The sequence below is a fragment of the Mytilus galloprovincialis genome, chromosome 5 (genome assembly GCF_965363235.1).
Source record: "Mytilus galloprovincialis chromosome 5, xbMytGall1.hap1.1, whole genome shotgun sequence".
NCBI lineage: Eukaryota > Metazoa > Mollusca > Bivalvia > Mytilida > Mytilidae > Mytilus > Mytilus galloprovincialis.
In genome coordinates, this window is record NC_134842.1 from 33088102 (window position 1) to 33102712 (window position 14611).

Consider the following 14611-nt stretch of genomic DNA (forward strand, 5'->3'; position numbering starts at 1 on the left):
GTCTTCATTTTGAATTCCAGAATATTTGTTGTGTGATTTATTCAATAATAAACTATAACTTAAAAAGCCTTAAAAGTTTGATAAACAGCATTTTAATGTACATGTGAAATTATGATGTCACACTATGTTAAGCTTCCGAGAAGACAGCATTTGTTTGAAGAATTTTAGTTTTATCATAATTGCACATCAAAATATGATTAAAATGGACTATTTGGGTTTGTTTGTTGTTTTTGTTGCATTTCATGAAATATAAATATGTATTGTATTTGATGTTTCGTGTATTCATCCTCACAATAATGAACTGACATTTTCTAACCCAAATGATTTAATTGAGTGATACCTTGATTATCTACATCTGAATAAATACAGATATTTAGACTTACATCTTGGTCTTGTTTTGAGAAGTCACACACTTCCATGGCTTCTTTCATGGCATGAAAATCTTTATGGTCATTCAAGGAATCTACTTTTGTACTGTTTCCCTGTATAAATATACATAAAATATTAGTTTTGTGGCATATGGTCTGACAGATAAACAATGTATAATACTACAATATTACATGTTAAAATGATACTTAAACAATAGTGTTCATGATCTCACCCTTTTTTAAACTTCAGAAAAGTAAATTAATATTTGTTTAATGCATCAGATGCTTATTTTAACATATAAAGTCTCTTCAGTGATGCTCAATGCTAAAATTCATGTAGGTGTACAATATAAAACAATAGTTGAAGAACTGATAAAACTAAAAAGTCAAGTCAAACCAAATTTGTGCAACTGGTATAGTCAATTTTCTCTAAAAAATTTAGAATACAACACAGTCTTTTTTTAAGTAACAAGTCATGTCTGCTCTTTGGTAGGTTGTTGTCTCTTTACACATATTCCCCTATTTCCATTCTAAAAAAATTGTATATATATAAATTAAAAATATAAAATTTTAATAATCTGCCTTAAGGTGGTACCTAACACCAGAACTTAAATTAATTTGGCTCGTTTAATTTTCTTAAAATTTTGACAAAGTATTTACTTTGACTTTTTGACTAAAATATAAAAAAATCAAAAAAGTTGAACCAACCGTTTAATCAGAAAAATTACACTGGTTATATAGCAGTTTGACAAACACTCATTTTGATCATTGAGAAGCTTAATATTCCCTTAAGAACACAACGTCATTAAAACGTTCTGCTGATTTTACAGAGTTATCTCCCTGTAGTGTTAGGTACCACCTTAAACCTTATAATACATGATAATAGTAACCTGTTTTAAGTAATGGTACAATTCAGGATCTTTCTGAATCTTAAGTTTACTCAGTAACATGGGTGTGGCTCCCTGGACCAGCTGGTAGAAGATGTGGAAATTCCTCTCCCCTTCTGAATGATGCACAACTCTGGACTTCTCCAACAGGTAGTTCAATATATGTCCCCCTACTGGACCTCCCTAAATGGAAATTACAAGTAAAAACTGATCTTTTACAATTACAGTAAAAAGTAATGTTAAACAAACTGATAACAATAATTTTCAATGTATACGAAAATATTTAAAATTGGAAAGATCATATCATAGGTAACATGTGTACTAAGTTTCAATTCGATTGGACTTCAACTTCATAAAAAAATACCTGGACCAAAAACTTTAACCTGAAACGGGACAGACGGACTAACAGATTGACGAACAAACGAAAGAACAAACGGACGGACGCACAGACCAGAAAATATAATGCCAATAATTGGGGCATAAAAATTAAGTTCAATTTTATGTCGATCTTTCAGAATATATTTCTGAAGTTGATATTTTTATGACTATTTTATTATTCCATAAAACATACAACCTTAAAATAGCTTAACAGCAAGCCTTACAAAGTTAAGGGATACACAGGAAATTTTGGTATTGCAGCTATTTACATGATTAATGATGGTTGACTATTCTAAGTTACAGTGCTACTCGAGGTCAACTACGTATAGGTTGACACATGCAGCTATAGAGGAAATTATTTCTCCATCAATTCTCTAAACTATATTTCCTGTTTATTATCAATCATGTACTGATCCCTGTTTTATCATTAAGATCATTACATTAACATGCAAGGAAATCATTCCTTCATATTATATAACTTATCAAAAGGAAGACTCAAATAGTGATACTTTTTAAGTCGAAAATTTATGTGTGCATTTACTATTTGGATCATTTAAATTTTGACAAAATGCAAAATAGTATAAAGTAAATTGCAATTACTGAAATGATGCACACAAATAAAATTGGCAATTTCTCCTCTTATTCAAATCTAATCAGAAATCTACAAGTATAACTAAATAAAATAAGAATATTTCTAAGGAAATGAATATTAATTCCTGCATTGTGCTTAGCATTCTGTATATGATTCATAAACATTAAATGAGACTTGCTTAACATGCTTAAGTTAGGTAGGAGAAACAAAAAAAAAATGCAATTTTCAAAGTTATAAAGGGGCTTAACTCTAGAACAGCAAGTTACTCATCACTCAAATTCAAAATCTGGTAGTGTTGATAATCTTAGCACTGTGTAAGGGTTTCATAAAATTTTACATGCAGCAAACGTAAGTTAGAATATGGATGTCATCATTGTTATATGAGTAATCATTCTTTTTACAATCTGACTGACTTGAAATTGTGTTGTGCTAAAAGACTCTTCGGATACAATCTATATAAATACCTTAAAATCAAACTGAATGTCCATGTACTTTCCAAATCTACTGGAATTGTCATTTCTGTTTGTCTTAGCATTTCCAAAGGCCTAAAAAATTAAAAACATTCTGATGACAAAATTTTAGGAATGTCAAGTCGGTGAAGATTTACTAATTAAGTACTTGTTGGATTTACCGAGAGATAAGAATGATGCTTTTCAGATTAGATCAAAGACTAATCTGCATAGAATTAGAATTATGTCACTAGGTGAAATTAAAAGTCTGCCCACTGAATGTCACCATGAGAATGTATGTGTTGACAGTGTGGTATAATGAGGGTAAAATCACATGATTATTGTTGTCCTCAATATGATTGTCATAATATAGTAATTTCTGTGTACTATAAATGTGATGCACAAAAATCAACAATCAATTTTATTGAAGGATTATCCCTTTGGCCACTATCTATATACAAATTCTTGCATTAGTAGCTTCAAGTTAAGGAAAAAAAATATGGACAATACTGTTAAGTACACAATAAGAACTGTTATTGTTTTCTTGTGATATACAAATAAAATAATTTAAGGAGTTAAATTATGTATCTATAAATACCCTTTTGCACTATCACTGGTAATGGTGGTTGAATGATAACTAACGTATCCTCAAAAAACTTGTCCCCGGGGGAGGAGATAACTAATCATTTACTAATGTACTGTGTATATACATTTCAGGTATCAGTCATCCTTATAATTAAAGATAATAAACTAGTAAGATGTTGACTCTCATTAATTTACATGAAAACTGATTTATGCAAGCTTTGAACTAACAATAGACTATGGAAGATTAACCTCTAATAAAGGTGTAGACTGCAGAAGACGTTCCTTAACTCTCTCTAGATCCTTTGAGTGAACACTGCTGGCTGCTATATAATGTAAAATCTTCTTAGAAGCTTCTGTCTTCCCAGCACCAGATTCTCCAGATATCAGGACACAAACATCACGGGTCTCTGATCGCATAGTCCTGAAGGCGGCATCAGCGATGGCATAACTATATAAATAAAAAAAATAATGTCTCTCAAACTTTATACAAATGAATCTTATTTTTAAAAATAATTAATAGGAATAACTAATTGAAGATTTCAAATACTGTAAATTAATAAATTATTGCAAGGTTTTCATTATTGTGAATAATGCAACAGGCTGAAAATTGCAATAATAAGAACTGCATTGTAATATCTGCTACATGCATCTGTATGCTTCTATTCCAGGAATCGCAATAATTAAATTTGTATTTTTGTTCATGCTTTTAAATTCCCAATAATAAATGCATGCGATGAAAGATATTCTTTTGAGAAAATTAACCATGTTTTTTTTAATAGAAATACTTGGTATAAAAGACCAGGAATTATATCTTTTTCTCAAATTCTCATTTTGTTTTCGTGCAAAGTCATCAACAAATTTGTCTTGACAAATCACATTGATGTATGACATCAGAGGAGTGAAATTATCAGATTTATTTCACATGCATATATAGATTGCTGTTTGGTGTGAGCCTGTCAAAAAAGGCTCTGTGTTGAAGACCGTACCTTGACCTATAATGGTTTACTTTTATAAATTAGATAGAGAGTTGTCTCATTGGCACTCATACCAAATCTGCATATATCTATGTGACATGATAAGTTTTGTGTTAACTGGGAACTCACAGTATTTCATTGCAAATTCATATATTTCATACATAATCACAGTTCAATATTCTTTTAAGTTCACAGCAAAATGAATATATGTACTTTAGTAGATTCAAACTTTTGTGACCACAACTTCCTTTAACCAAAATTTTAACCTCATTGAAACCACAATTTACATCAGAAAGAATAAGTGTACTAAGTTTTATGTTTATAGGACTATGACTTTCAACCATAATTTTAACCTTATTTGGGAAGGTGGACAGACAGAGAAAGGCATTAACAGAAAATAGGCAGATAATAAAAAAACTGCTTGAACATATTAATTGCAAGCACTTTAATCAATTTAGCAATTTTGACCATTTTCAACAACCAAAAAAAGGTGAATCTATATTCCTTGAATTTTTTATAGTCAATTCTTTATGATGTAATAATAACATTAACTTCCAAGATACCAAATTAAAAATCAATCACCTGTATAACTTCCATGTTTATTTAATAAAAAACTTGAAGGATCCATCATATAACTCCTTGAGGTAAATTACCTATTTTATAAACATCACCTGGATAAGATTACAAAATCTGCTGTTTTTGACAGATTAATAACCTGAATATGCTGCGGTTCTATTTTATTTATGTTTCAGTTTCTTATTGCTAAATTTATTGACGGTTATCAACAACTTTAATAAATTTTTCCTCCTTTTTATTAAATTTAGAGAGCTTTAAATTTGCCTCAGGAAGGCTATCGAATTAAAGAATTCATTCTTATTTTGGTCTGATCCTGTCTTTTTTTTTAATTTCATCCTAGTAGCCCCTCCCCCTCCTAAAAATCAAATGGAAGTTCCCTTAAGCAAAGCATGGACACAGAATTCTGTATTCTTTATTATAAACAAATTGAGCTGTTATTGGATGTTTAAAAAAAAAACAAGTGTTGACTGCAAAACTGATGAAGTTGAACTCAGGTATATACTTACAGTAAAGTCAATTGAAGCAAGCTGTTTCATTAGTGTATCATTGATTTCAATTTAAACAAACATTTTAACAGTACTAATAGATCAAATTCATATCAAATTGACAAATTGTACAATAAACTATTGACACAGCGATGTCACGCTTGTATGTAATTATGACAGTAAAATGCAAATGTTTTAATTAACTGGCAATATGTTAACATTCATTGTCAATGATCCATGACAAAAAGTGCAGGTACAAAGATATGCTATATATACTAGAACTATAAAATTGAGAATGGAAACCAGGAATGAGTCAAAAACAACTTAAACTACCTAGAGAGTAGAAAAACAACCTAACAGCACCAATGGGCTTTCAACACAGCAAGGAAAATCCCACTCCAAGCGACAGGCTTCAGCTGGCCCCTGTATATCAATGTCAATGAGTTCATATGTAACCTATGCAGAGTCTCAAAATCTAATAACCATGACTGAGGGAGCAGGACCTTATAATCTGCATAGAAATCAGATGTGTTAATACAATGTACAACTGCATACCAAATATCACTGACTTACAATTACTGATTTACCTTTAATTGACTTAATCACAAACTTAAACATGTAAATTATGCACAAGTCAAAAGGTGATGACTAAGGTGCTGTCACAAACACTCTCCCTTGATCTGAGATGTTCTAATGGCAATATATCTGAATAATGAATATCAAGGACTTTCCATTTGTACCCTTCACTACACTTATTACAACCTTTAACAAACTGTTGACAAAGTTCGGCATTCAGAAACAGCACACCCATGCAAGCCTTTGAGCATTTGTCAAGTCTGCTGATGGTTAACAGTATAAGTTTCGGTATAACATTCTAAATACACTGACATAACATCCTGTAACTTACATGTGAGGTGGTAACTGATAGAAGTTGACATTTCTATATGTCTGTATAATTTCATCGTTGTATATGTCTAACTGATGGTATGGGTTAACTGAGACCAGGACTGGAGTACTCTTAGTAGACTTACATGTGTGGTGGTAACTGATAGAAGTTGACATTTCTATATGTCTGTATAATTTCATCGTTGTATATGTCTAACTGATGGTATGGGTTAACTGAGACCAGGACTGGTAGTACTCTAAGTAAACTTACATGTGTGGTGGTAACTCATAGAAGTTAACATTTCTATATGTCTGTATAATTTCATCGTTGTATATGTCTAACTGATGGTATGGATTAACTGATACCAGGACTGGTCCAATGTAAGTCTGAAATGGAATGGAATTTAAAGAGTAAAAATCTTGTCTGTAAAATCAATAATGCACAGACTGAACAGTGCACAGGTAGAAACATCATTGTCATCAAGCACGAATTTAAATTTTCAAAATGCTATTTCAGGGCAAAATGTAAAAGGGATAGGAATCAATTAGAGAAGTCAACACTTTTTAATACACATATACCCATATTTTTATTTTCATTTGAAGCTGAACTGTATTTGATTCTCCCTATTTAAACCACATAAAGAGATTTACAGGTGTCAAACCTCACATACATCTTTTCCTGAATTAGCCCATATTCAGATATGCAGTGAACCAAATATCAGCTTACTTTCTATCTGCATCAGATCATAAAATTTAAGAAAAATAGTTGTATAATAACAGAGAATAGGTAAAAGTATGTGTACTGCTGCCATTTTATACATAGGATTATAAAAAATAACCAACGTTATATAATTTCTTTTAGCATTGTTAAGTGGATGTCAGGAAATTACAAATTTTTCACAATTGCAGTTAAACATGGATGTTAGGTCACAGTGAATACTGTCTGCTTTTGTTCTAAATATCCTGACTAAACAGTAACTACACCTTCAATGTAAACAACAAATTTCCTGTCAGTAGTCATGCTGTTTATATATTTAGTGTATTTAGTAATATGAATGTAAACCTATTATCTTATATAGTGATGTATAGTGCAACTTAAACTGATTGACTTACAAATATCTGTATAGGTATCAAATTTTATATATTTGACTTAAATATCTTGTAGAAGGTGATAAGCGAAATAAAAGGAGGCTTGAAGGTTATTTTATACAAATCATTCCAACAAAACCCTCCCATCTTCTCACCTATAAATTAGATGCATCTTTTTATTAATTTATCAATTATCCACTACATTTTAATTGATTGTTCTTCTTTTCCAACTAAAATATTCTTAAATATTATATAATAATGCATTTTATGACCATCATGACAATGGAACAGTACACAAAAGGTGATTCAGTAGTTTAACTGTTGACACAGTAATATGCCTTGCCTGTATGTAATTTCAATAGTATAATGAAAATATAAAAAACAGCAACATTTTTTAAACATGTTAACTATTTTAGAGTTTTAAAATCAATGCAACTGCATACCAAATATTGACGTATCAATAGTGTTAACTTTAAAAGTGAGCTTCACCACAATGCTTTTGCCATTGTTGATACCCAAATCACAGAGCCTAATCACTTTCTAAAAAAACACCCATGCAATGCCAGTCTCCTTGTTAATGTCATGACTTTGACAAGGGTGAAGAAGGGTATTTGCAAGTGATTGCATGTCAAGAAAATCTTTAATTTATGTGCCAATTATCAATACTCTTGACATTTTCACAAATGAGTACAAAAATTGTCCTGGTATTTCAGAGTAAATGATACTAAATCCCCAACATAAACCAGCATTCACTGTGTAAAACCAGCACCATTGATGAATGAACTTTAAAGGAGTTATCATGTGTGCTGTATGTATGTTTATCAAGAAATTTGAAATTAACTGTCTAACTTTCAACCTTACATAAATAAGATTTTCTGTAAATCTTTTCTTCAAGTTCTCTACGAAGGCTTCGGGGTGTTCATAATCCTCAAGTAAGACAAAATCCTGGACACCAATATGGTCACGCTTAGTTAATTCATTTTCCATAGCTGATTACTTCAAATTCATAACCTGCAAAAAATGTAGTTTAATTTTAGAACAATAAAAACTGAACAACAAACATACTAAGCAAGATCATGGACAAATTTCAACAACCTTTTTAGTTGACAATATAGGAGAAAAGGTCAAATTCGTTTATCATTCAGACAAACCCGAAATTCAGTTTAGCACAGACTGCACTGTATCATTTCAGTATCCATTTGGTCAATGGGCATTATGAATATTCAAAGCCACAGCTAGCACTTTGTCAATGTTCTTAAACTTCATACTTTATTTGGCCTTTTTAACTTTTTTGGATTCCAGCGTCACTGCATGATGACTCTTTTGTAGACAAAACGGGCGTCTGGTGTAAATATAAAATTTCAATCCTGGTATCTATGATGAATTTATTTATGACCTTGATAGTCTGAAACACTTGGTTTTAATCTATTACAGAAAAAAATAATAGGCTTAGGAAGAAATGTCTTATTTTTAAATTTAATAGCATATAACTTTATTATGTTGATATCAAACTATCTGGACTATTAATTCAAATCCTGAACAATCTCTTAAATTATACATTTAATATCCTTAAGTTAAAAGAACATGTTTACCTACAATAAATAATAGTTTTTAAAAAAAAAGTACATAAATCATCAAACCATATTAACTGCTTTATTCTATTGTAATAGTTCTCCAAGTTAGTAGTACTCTTAATAATACTTGTTCTCATCAGCTACTTTCTAAATTACAGATTTGTATTTATAGCGCTTAGTAAATAATGATTAATCAATCAATCAAATCAGTATTTTCTGGAATCGGACTGGTGTTAATTTCCTACAGGTGTTTGCACTTAAGTCATATAAAATCTTAAAAAATCAAACACAAAAAAAAGTCTTTATTACAGTGACTTGACTGTTAGTGTTGCTATCCACCAATTGCAACTCATTCAAAATTTTGACCAAATTGCAATTTGTTTTATAAAATCAAATTGTTCAACTGGTCAGAAATTTGAACCAACTGCTGTAGAAAACCACAGCCAAGTCATGAAAGTGCAAGGTGATAAAATAAAACATACTTACAATCCTATAAGACTTTAACTCCACTTTAATGATGTTGTGACAAAATTAGTTTATCAGTTTGTATAGTTATATTATATTCATTTCCATGCTGAAGGGGAACTGTTTATTTTGAATTGCTATTAAATTGTCCTAACTAAGCTTTCATATAGTTTTTCTTTCTAAAAGTATTCTATATTTATAAGAATCAGACATTATGTGAATTAAAACATTTCATATTCAGTAAAATATGTGTAAAATTGCAATATATGTTTGTAGGAAGTTTCCAAACTTTTCTTTCAAAAAGTCTTTATTCAAAAGAATAATATTTTAGGTTATCTCCCCTGAAAACTTATCAATAGCATATTGTTATTTCACACATATTTTACTGAATATATAATGTTTTATTTAAAATGATATCTGATTCTTATAAATATAGAATACTTTTAGAAAGAAAAACTATATGAAAGCTTAGTTTGGACAATTTTATAGCAATTCAAAATAAACAGTTCCCCTTCAGCATGGAAATGAATATAATATAACTATACAAACTGATAACTAATTTTGTCACAACATCATTAAAGTGGAGTTAAAGTCTTATAGGATTGTAAGTATATTTTATTTTATCACCTTGCACTTTCACATTTTGACTGAACAATTTGTTCAATATTCTGACCAGTTGAACAATTTGGTTTAATAAAACAAATTGCAATTTGGTCAAAATTTTGAATGAGTTGCAATTGGTGGAGAGCAACACTAACAGTCAAGTCACTGTAGTTTCATTAAAATTTCCTGGAAATTTTGTAATGCTACATGTATAATATATGTATTCATCACGGTCTACAAAATTATTCTAAAAATATATTTCACATAAACTGTGTTTTCAAAAGATTATATTAAGGTCATTTATGGTCAGATTTCACCAAACCTTGTGTTGAAAGACACAGGATTGTCTGAGGTATATTTGTTTATCTGATTAAAGGCTTGTCTCAGTTGTTATTGTGTTTTCTTGATGTGCAGAAATGTATAGTTATCTTTTAGAATTTAATTTTGTTGAAATTCTCTGTATACTATATAGATTCATTATTATTCGTTGTATACCTTTTCGTGGGTACATTAGTGAACCACAAATTCACATGTTCAACAATTAACAAATTTTCTATAGGTTTTAGATGCAATGATTGGCCAAACCACCAAATCAAATATCCACAAAACGTAAATTTTCCTCAATCCATGAAAATTGATACCCACGAAAATAAATGAATACTAAATTATCATCAGAAAGTGAAATTTACCTCTCTCAACATTGAAAACAACAAGCAAATAAATAAACAAACCTAGAGACTTCTGCTTCTACTGGTACCTGCATATAAAGTCGATTAAAGTCCTTTAAGAAAGTTGCCACTCTATAATAATTAAACAAACCTATAGACTACTGCTTCTACTGGTACCTGCATATAAAGTCGATTAAAGTCCTTTAAGAAAGTTGCCACTCTATTTTTGTTTTTTTGTAAAAATGAAATATATAGCAAAAAATGACGGTGACGAATACTTATTGCATAACACTTTCTGTCATGATCAATTAATCAACTTGAAGGAATACAACATTTTGTGCATTTCTTATCCACAATGGACAATATAAATGCACGATTTCTGTGCAATTGTTTGCTATATTTTCATAATTTTAACATTCATAAAGAAATGGTGAATGCTAAAATAATTTAATATTTTAGTTTTATGAAAAATTATTCATGAAAAAAGTTGGGTTTACAAAATAGTATTTATACATGTAACAAAAAAAACAAGCTTCACCCTAAAACACATTTTTTTTCTGGAAGAACTCTTTTTAGTGAAACTAACACAACTCAAATTGAAATATTCCAAAAATTGAGTTACAGTGACCTATATTGCTTATATTCATGTCCTTTGAACTCAAGTGGATTATAAGTTTTTTAAGAAATCTTTACCACAGTTCCTTATGTTTATATCAATCATTTCATCTGTGGAATTAAGGGGATATAATGTTTAACAAAAGACAATGGTGGTATTTTTTTCAACATTTTAAAGATATTTACAAATCAATAAAAGAAATATCAACAGTTATCATATCCATTATTTATATATAACAGTCCTAAACTATTTTTAAAATTCAACTAAAATTTTACAAAACCTTACCTTTAACAGAAAACATGTAACAAATAAATTTTAACTAGTACATAATAATAAATCACCGTCAAACTATGTAATATAAAGATGATGAAGTCATTGATAAAACATGTAGGTGTTTCTCACCTGGCCGTAATCAATACAGGTATTTAGCATTGTATATATACCTGGCCAGGTGACAGAGGCTGCAGACAGCTGAGTGATGACATATCATTGTAATTTATTGTATATCTATAATATTTCCTTTTTTATAATGACTTTGACATGCAAAAGCCAAGAAAGGGTGAAGGGAATGTGATAATGTGATATAAACATCCTGATCTATATGATCTGAGTGAATGATCTGACTAATCTGTTGATCATTGATAAAAATCAATTATGTCTGGTCTATAGATTATGATACATTGTTTGTAAATATTATTATTTTTTTTATAAAACTTAACAAATACAAAAATATTTTTGTTTAAATAACTGTATTAATTTTTCTTCAAAGAAAAATAATCTCTAAACTGAATTTTGACTTTTTTCCTGTAACTTTCTGTCCTTCATTAATGCAAGTCAGATTTACAGGTCTTATTGAAAAGTTTTTTAAAGTCTATGCTCAGTACAAAATGATTATATGGGTTATCACCTCTAAATTTTTATGATTTAATATCCCTAAAAAAACTTATATAACATGACATGCAAAAGAAAGAGTGAAGGAGATAATGTGATATAAACATCCAGAGCAATGATCTAACTAATCTGTTGATCTATATGTTTGTAAATATTATAAAAAAAATTATAAAACAAACCTAAACATTATGGAGGTCAGTCAGATTCACAATCTTGACTTATTTAAAAGCTTTTTTAAAGAATGCTCAGTATAAAACATTTATGAAATTTGATACCTCTAAAATTTTATTATTCTTTTAACATTAAAATGCATCAACAATCAAATTGGCTGAATTTAGTCACAGATTAAAAAAATCTCAAAGCAAATATTTGTAATGAATTGTGCAAGTTTAAGATCCATTGCCCTTATTTAATATGTTTAAATAAGGTTTAATGTACTTTTAAGGTTTTATGTATTGTATTTAAATTCTGGTTCATCCCATAAGATATATAAAACTTACTTTATCAGTTATAAAAATCTGTGACAGTGATTCAGCCTACAGTATTGATCCTTAAAATATGACAGATTTATTACTGTAGCCATATCATCACAAATGTACCATGGGGGAGAACATAAGAGTGTACCATTATTTACAAAAACAAAATATTATCTTCATTTTTTACATAAATCATGGAAAATAATAGGCAGATCCAGAAGGGGCCCTGGGGTGCTCCCCCCCCCCCCCCCCCCCCGCCTTTTCATGGGAAAATTTTGGTTGATTATATAGGGAATCACTGAAGCATGACTGGAGCTGCCCCCTTATGAAAAGTTCTGGATCTGCCACTGAAATTTCATTTGCAGACAACGGGGAAAATTGAATTAATTTCTACTGAAAATCTTGAAATAATAATCACGCTTTTGAAAAAAGCTAAAAAAAAATGAATTTACCAAGATTTTGAAGCTTATAATGTCATCGTGCCATCTGATCATACCAAAATATTGGACTTAAAAATATAGCCTCTAAAATAACATAATGGACCTAATCAAACATTCATAATCTGTCGTTGTAATTATGTATATATCTAAGACAGTCTCAGCATAAATGCTACACTAGTGAGAAAGTCTAAAATTATAGTTTTATACCAATACTGCCTATTTCGGAATTCGTCCATAAGACCATTATATTATATACAGAATTTACTATGTTTAATTAATTTTCTACAAGGAAAAGATGGACCACATGTAGCCTAGACTCAAGGAAGCACAGGCTTATAAAATTTGTACTGAGCCTTTTATAAGCATTTCTTTTACAGGCCAATATATTGTTATAGAATTAAAAATTTCCCTAAAAAAGTAATATTCACAGGACCTGTGCTACAAAAGTTTATTGTGATGACTGCAAAATGACACAGATTTATAAATGATAAAGAGATGAGTCTAAATTAAATAACCTAGCTTTAGGTAGCAATAAACAGTTAGGAAAAAATATTAAAATTTGCCCTTATAAATTTTACCATCCCCTTTTCATTGCTTTCTTGCAATACCAAGCTTACTGTTTGTGTCATATATGGGCATATGTATGGAATCAGAATCTTCCATAGATTTTATATCCAGTATATAAAATGGTAAAATATAATTTCTTTTGGGTGTATCCATGGCAACAATCTGCATTTATTTGTTATAAAATATTGCAAAAAGGGGAGAAAAGATGTCACATATTTCCCCAAAATTTGGCTAAAAGTAGAATTTCAATCGCTTGAAGTAATACCTTTTCTGAAACTGTGTACATATATCATTCAGCAAATTCAAGGAAAATCATATGTCTTTCATCTCATTTTTTTGTAAAATTGGGTCAAAAACTTCGTGTAGAAAAAAGGGTTTGTAAACATTACATTAATTTCTGGACCGATGGCCGGTCTAGCTATGAAAATACGGATTGTCAAACAGAAAACAGCCCATAAAACATGTAAAAAATAATCTTGATGCACTTATAAACCACCTTTGAAGGCTAAATTAGCACTGAGCTGTCTAAAAATGAATTTTATTACACAATAACTTTCCTATTTGAAAAATCCACAGGGGCCAAAATGTGAAACTAAACTCCTAACTGTGTATTGCTACCTTAATTATGGTAGCAATAAACAGTTAGGAAAAAATATTAAAATTTGCCCTTATAAATTTTACCATCCCCTTTTCATTGCTTTCTTGTAACATCAAGCTTACTGTTTGTGTCATATATGGGCATATGTATGTAATCAGAATCTTCCATAGATTTTATATCCAGTATATAAAATGGTAAAATATAATTTCTTTTGGGTGTATCCATGGCAACAATCTGCATTTATTTGTTATAAAATATTGCAAAAAGGGGAGAAAAGATGTCACATATTTCCCCAAAATTTAGCTAAAAGTAGAATTTCAATCGCTTGAAGTAATACCTTTTCTGAAACTGTGTACATATATCATTCAGCAAATTCAAGAAAAATCATATGTCTTTCATCTCATTTTTTTGTAAAATTGCGTCAAAAACTTCGTGTAGAAAAAAA

At 29.8% G+C, this 14611-nt stretch overlaps 1 protein-coding gene across 6 annotated transcripts in view; it reads right to left on the reverse strand.

The window, feature by feature from the left end:
• The window catches only part of LOC143075644 (unconventional myosin-Ic-like), a 64769-nt gene that overhangs the window by 35896 nt on the left and 14262 nt on the right, over positions 1-14611 (reverse strand). For 3 of the 6 annotated variants that reach the window (XM_076251140.1, XM_076251141.1, XM_076251144.1), the window contains exons 2-7: positions 8130-8279; positions 6451-6566; positions 3509-3707; positions 2690-2770; positions 1259-1438; positions 384-482 (exon numbers count right to left, since the gene is read on the reverse strand). In XM_076251140.1, coding sequence (XP_076107255.1) covers positions 384-482; positions 1259-1438; positions 2690-2770; positions 3509-3707; positions 6451-6566; positions 8130-8255 — 801 coding nt within the window. In that variant the 5' untranslated portion in view covers positions 8256-8279. The other 3 variants (XM_076251142.1, XM_076251143.1, XM_076251146.1) reach the window with 3 other exon arrangements.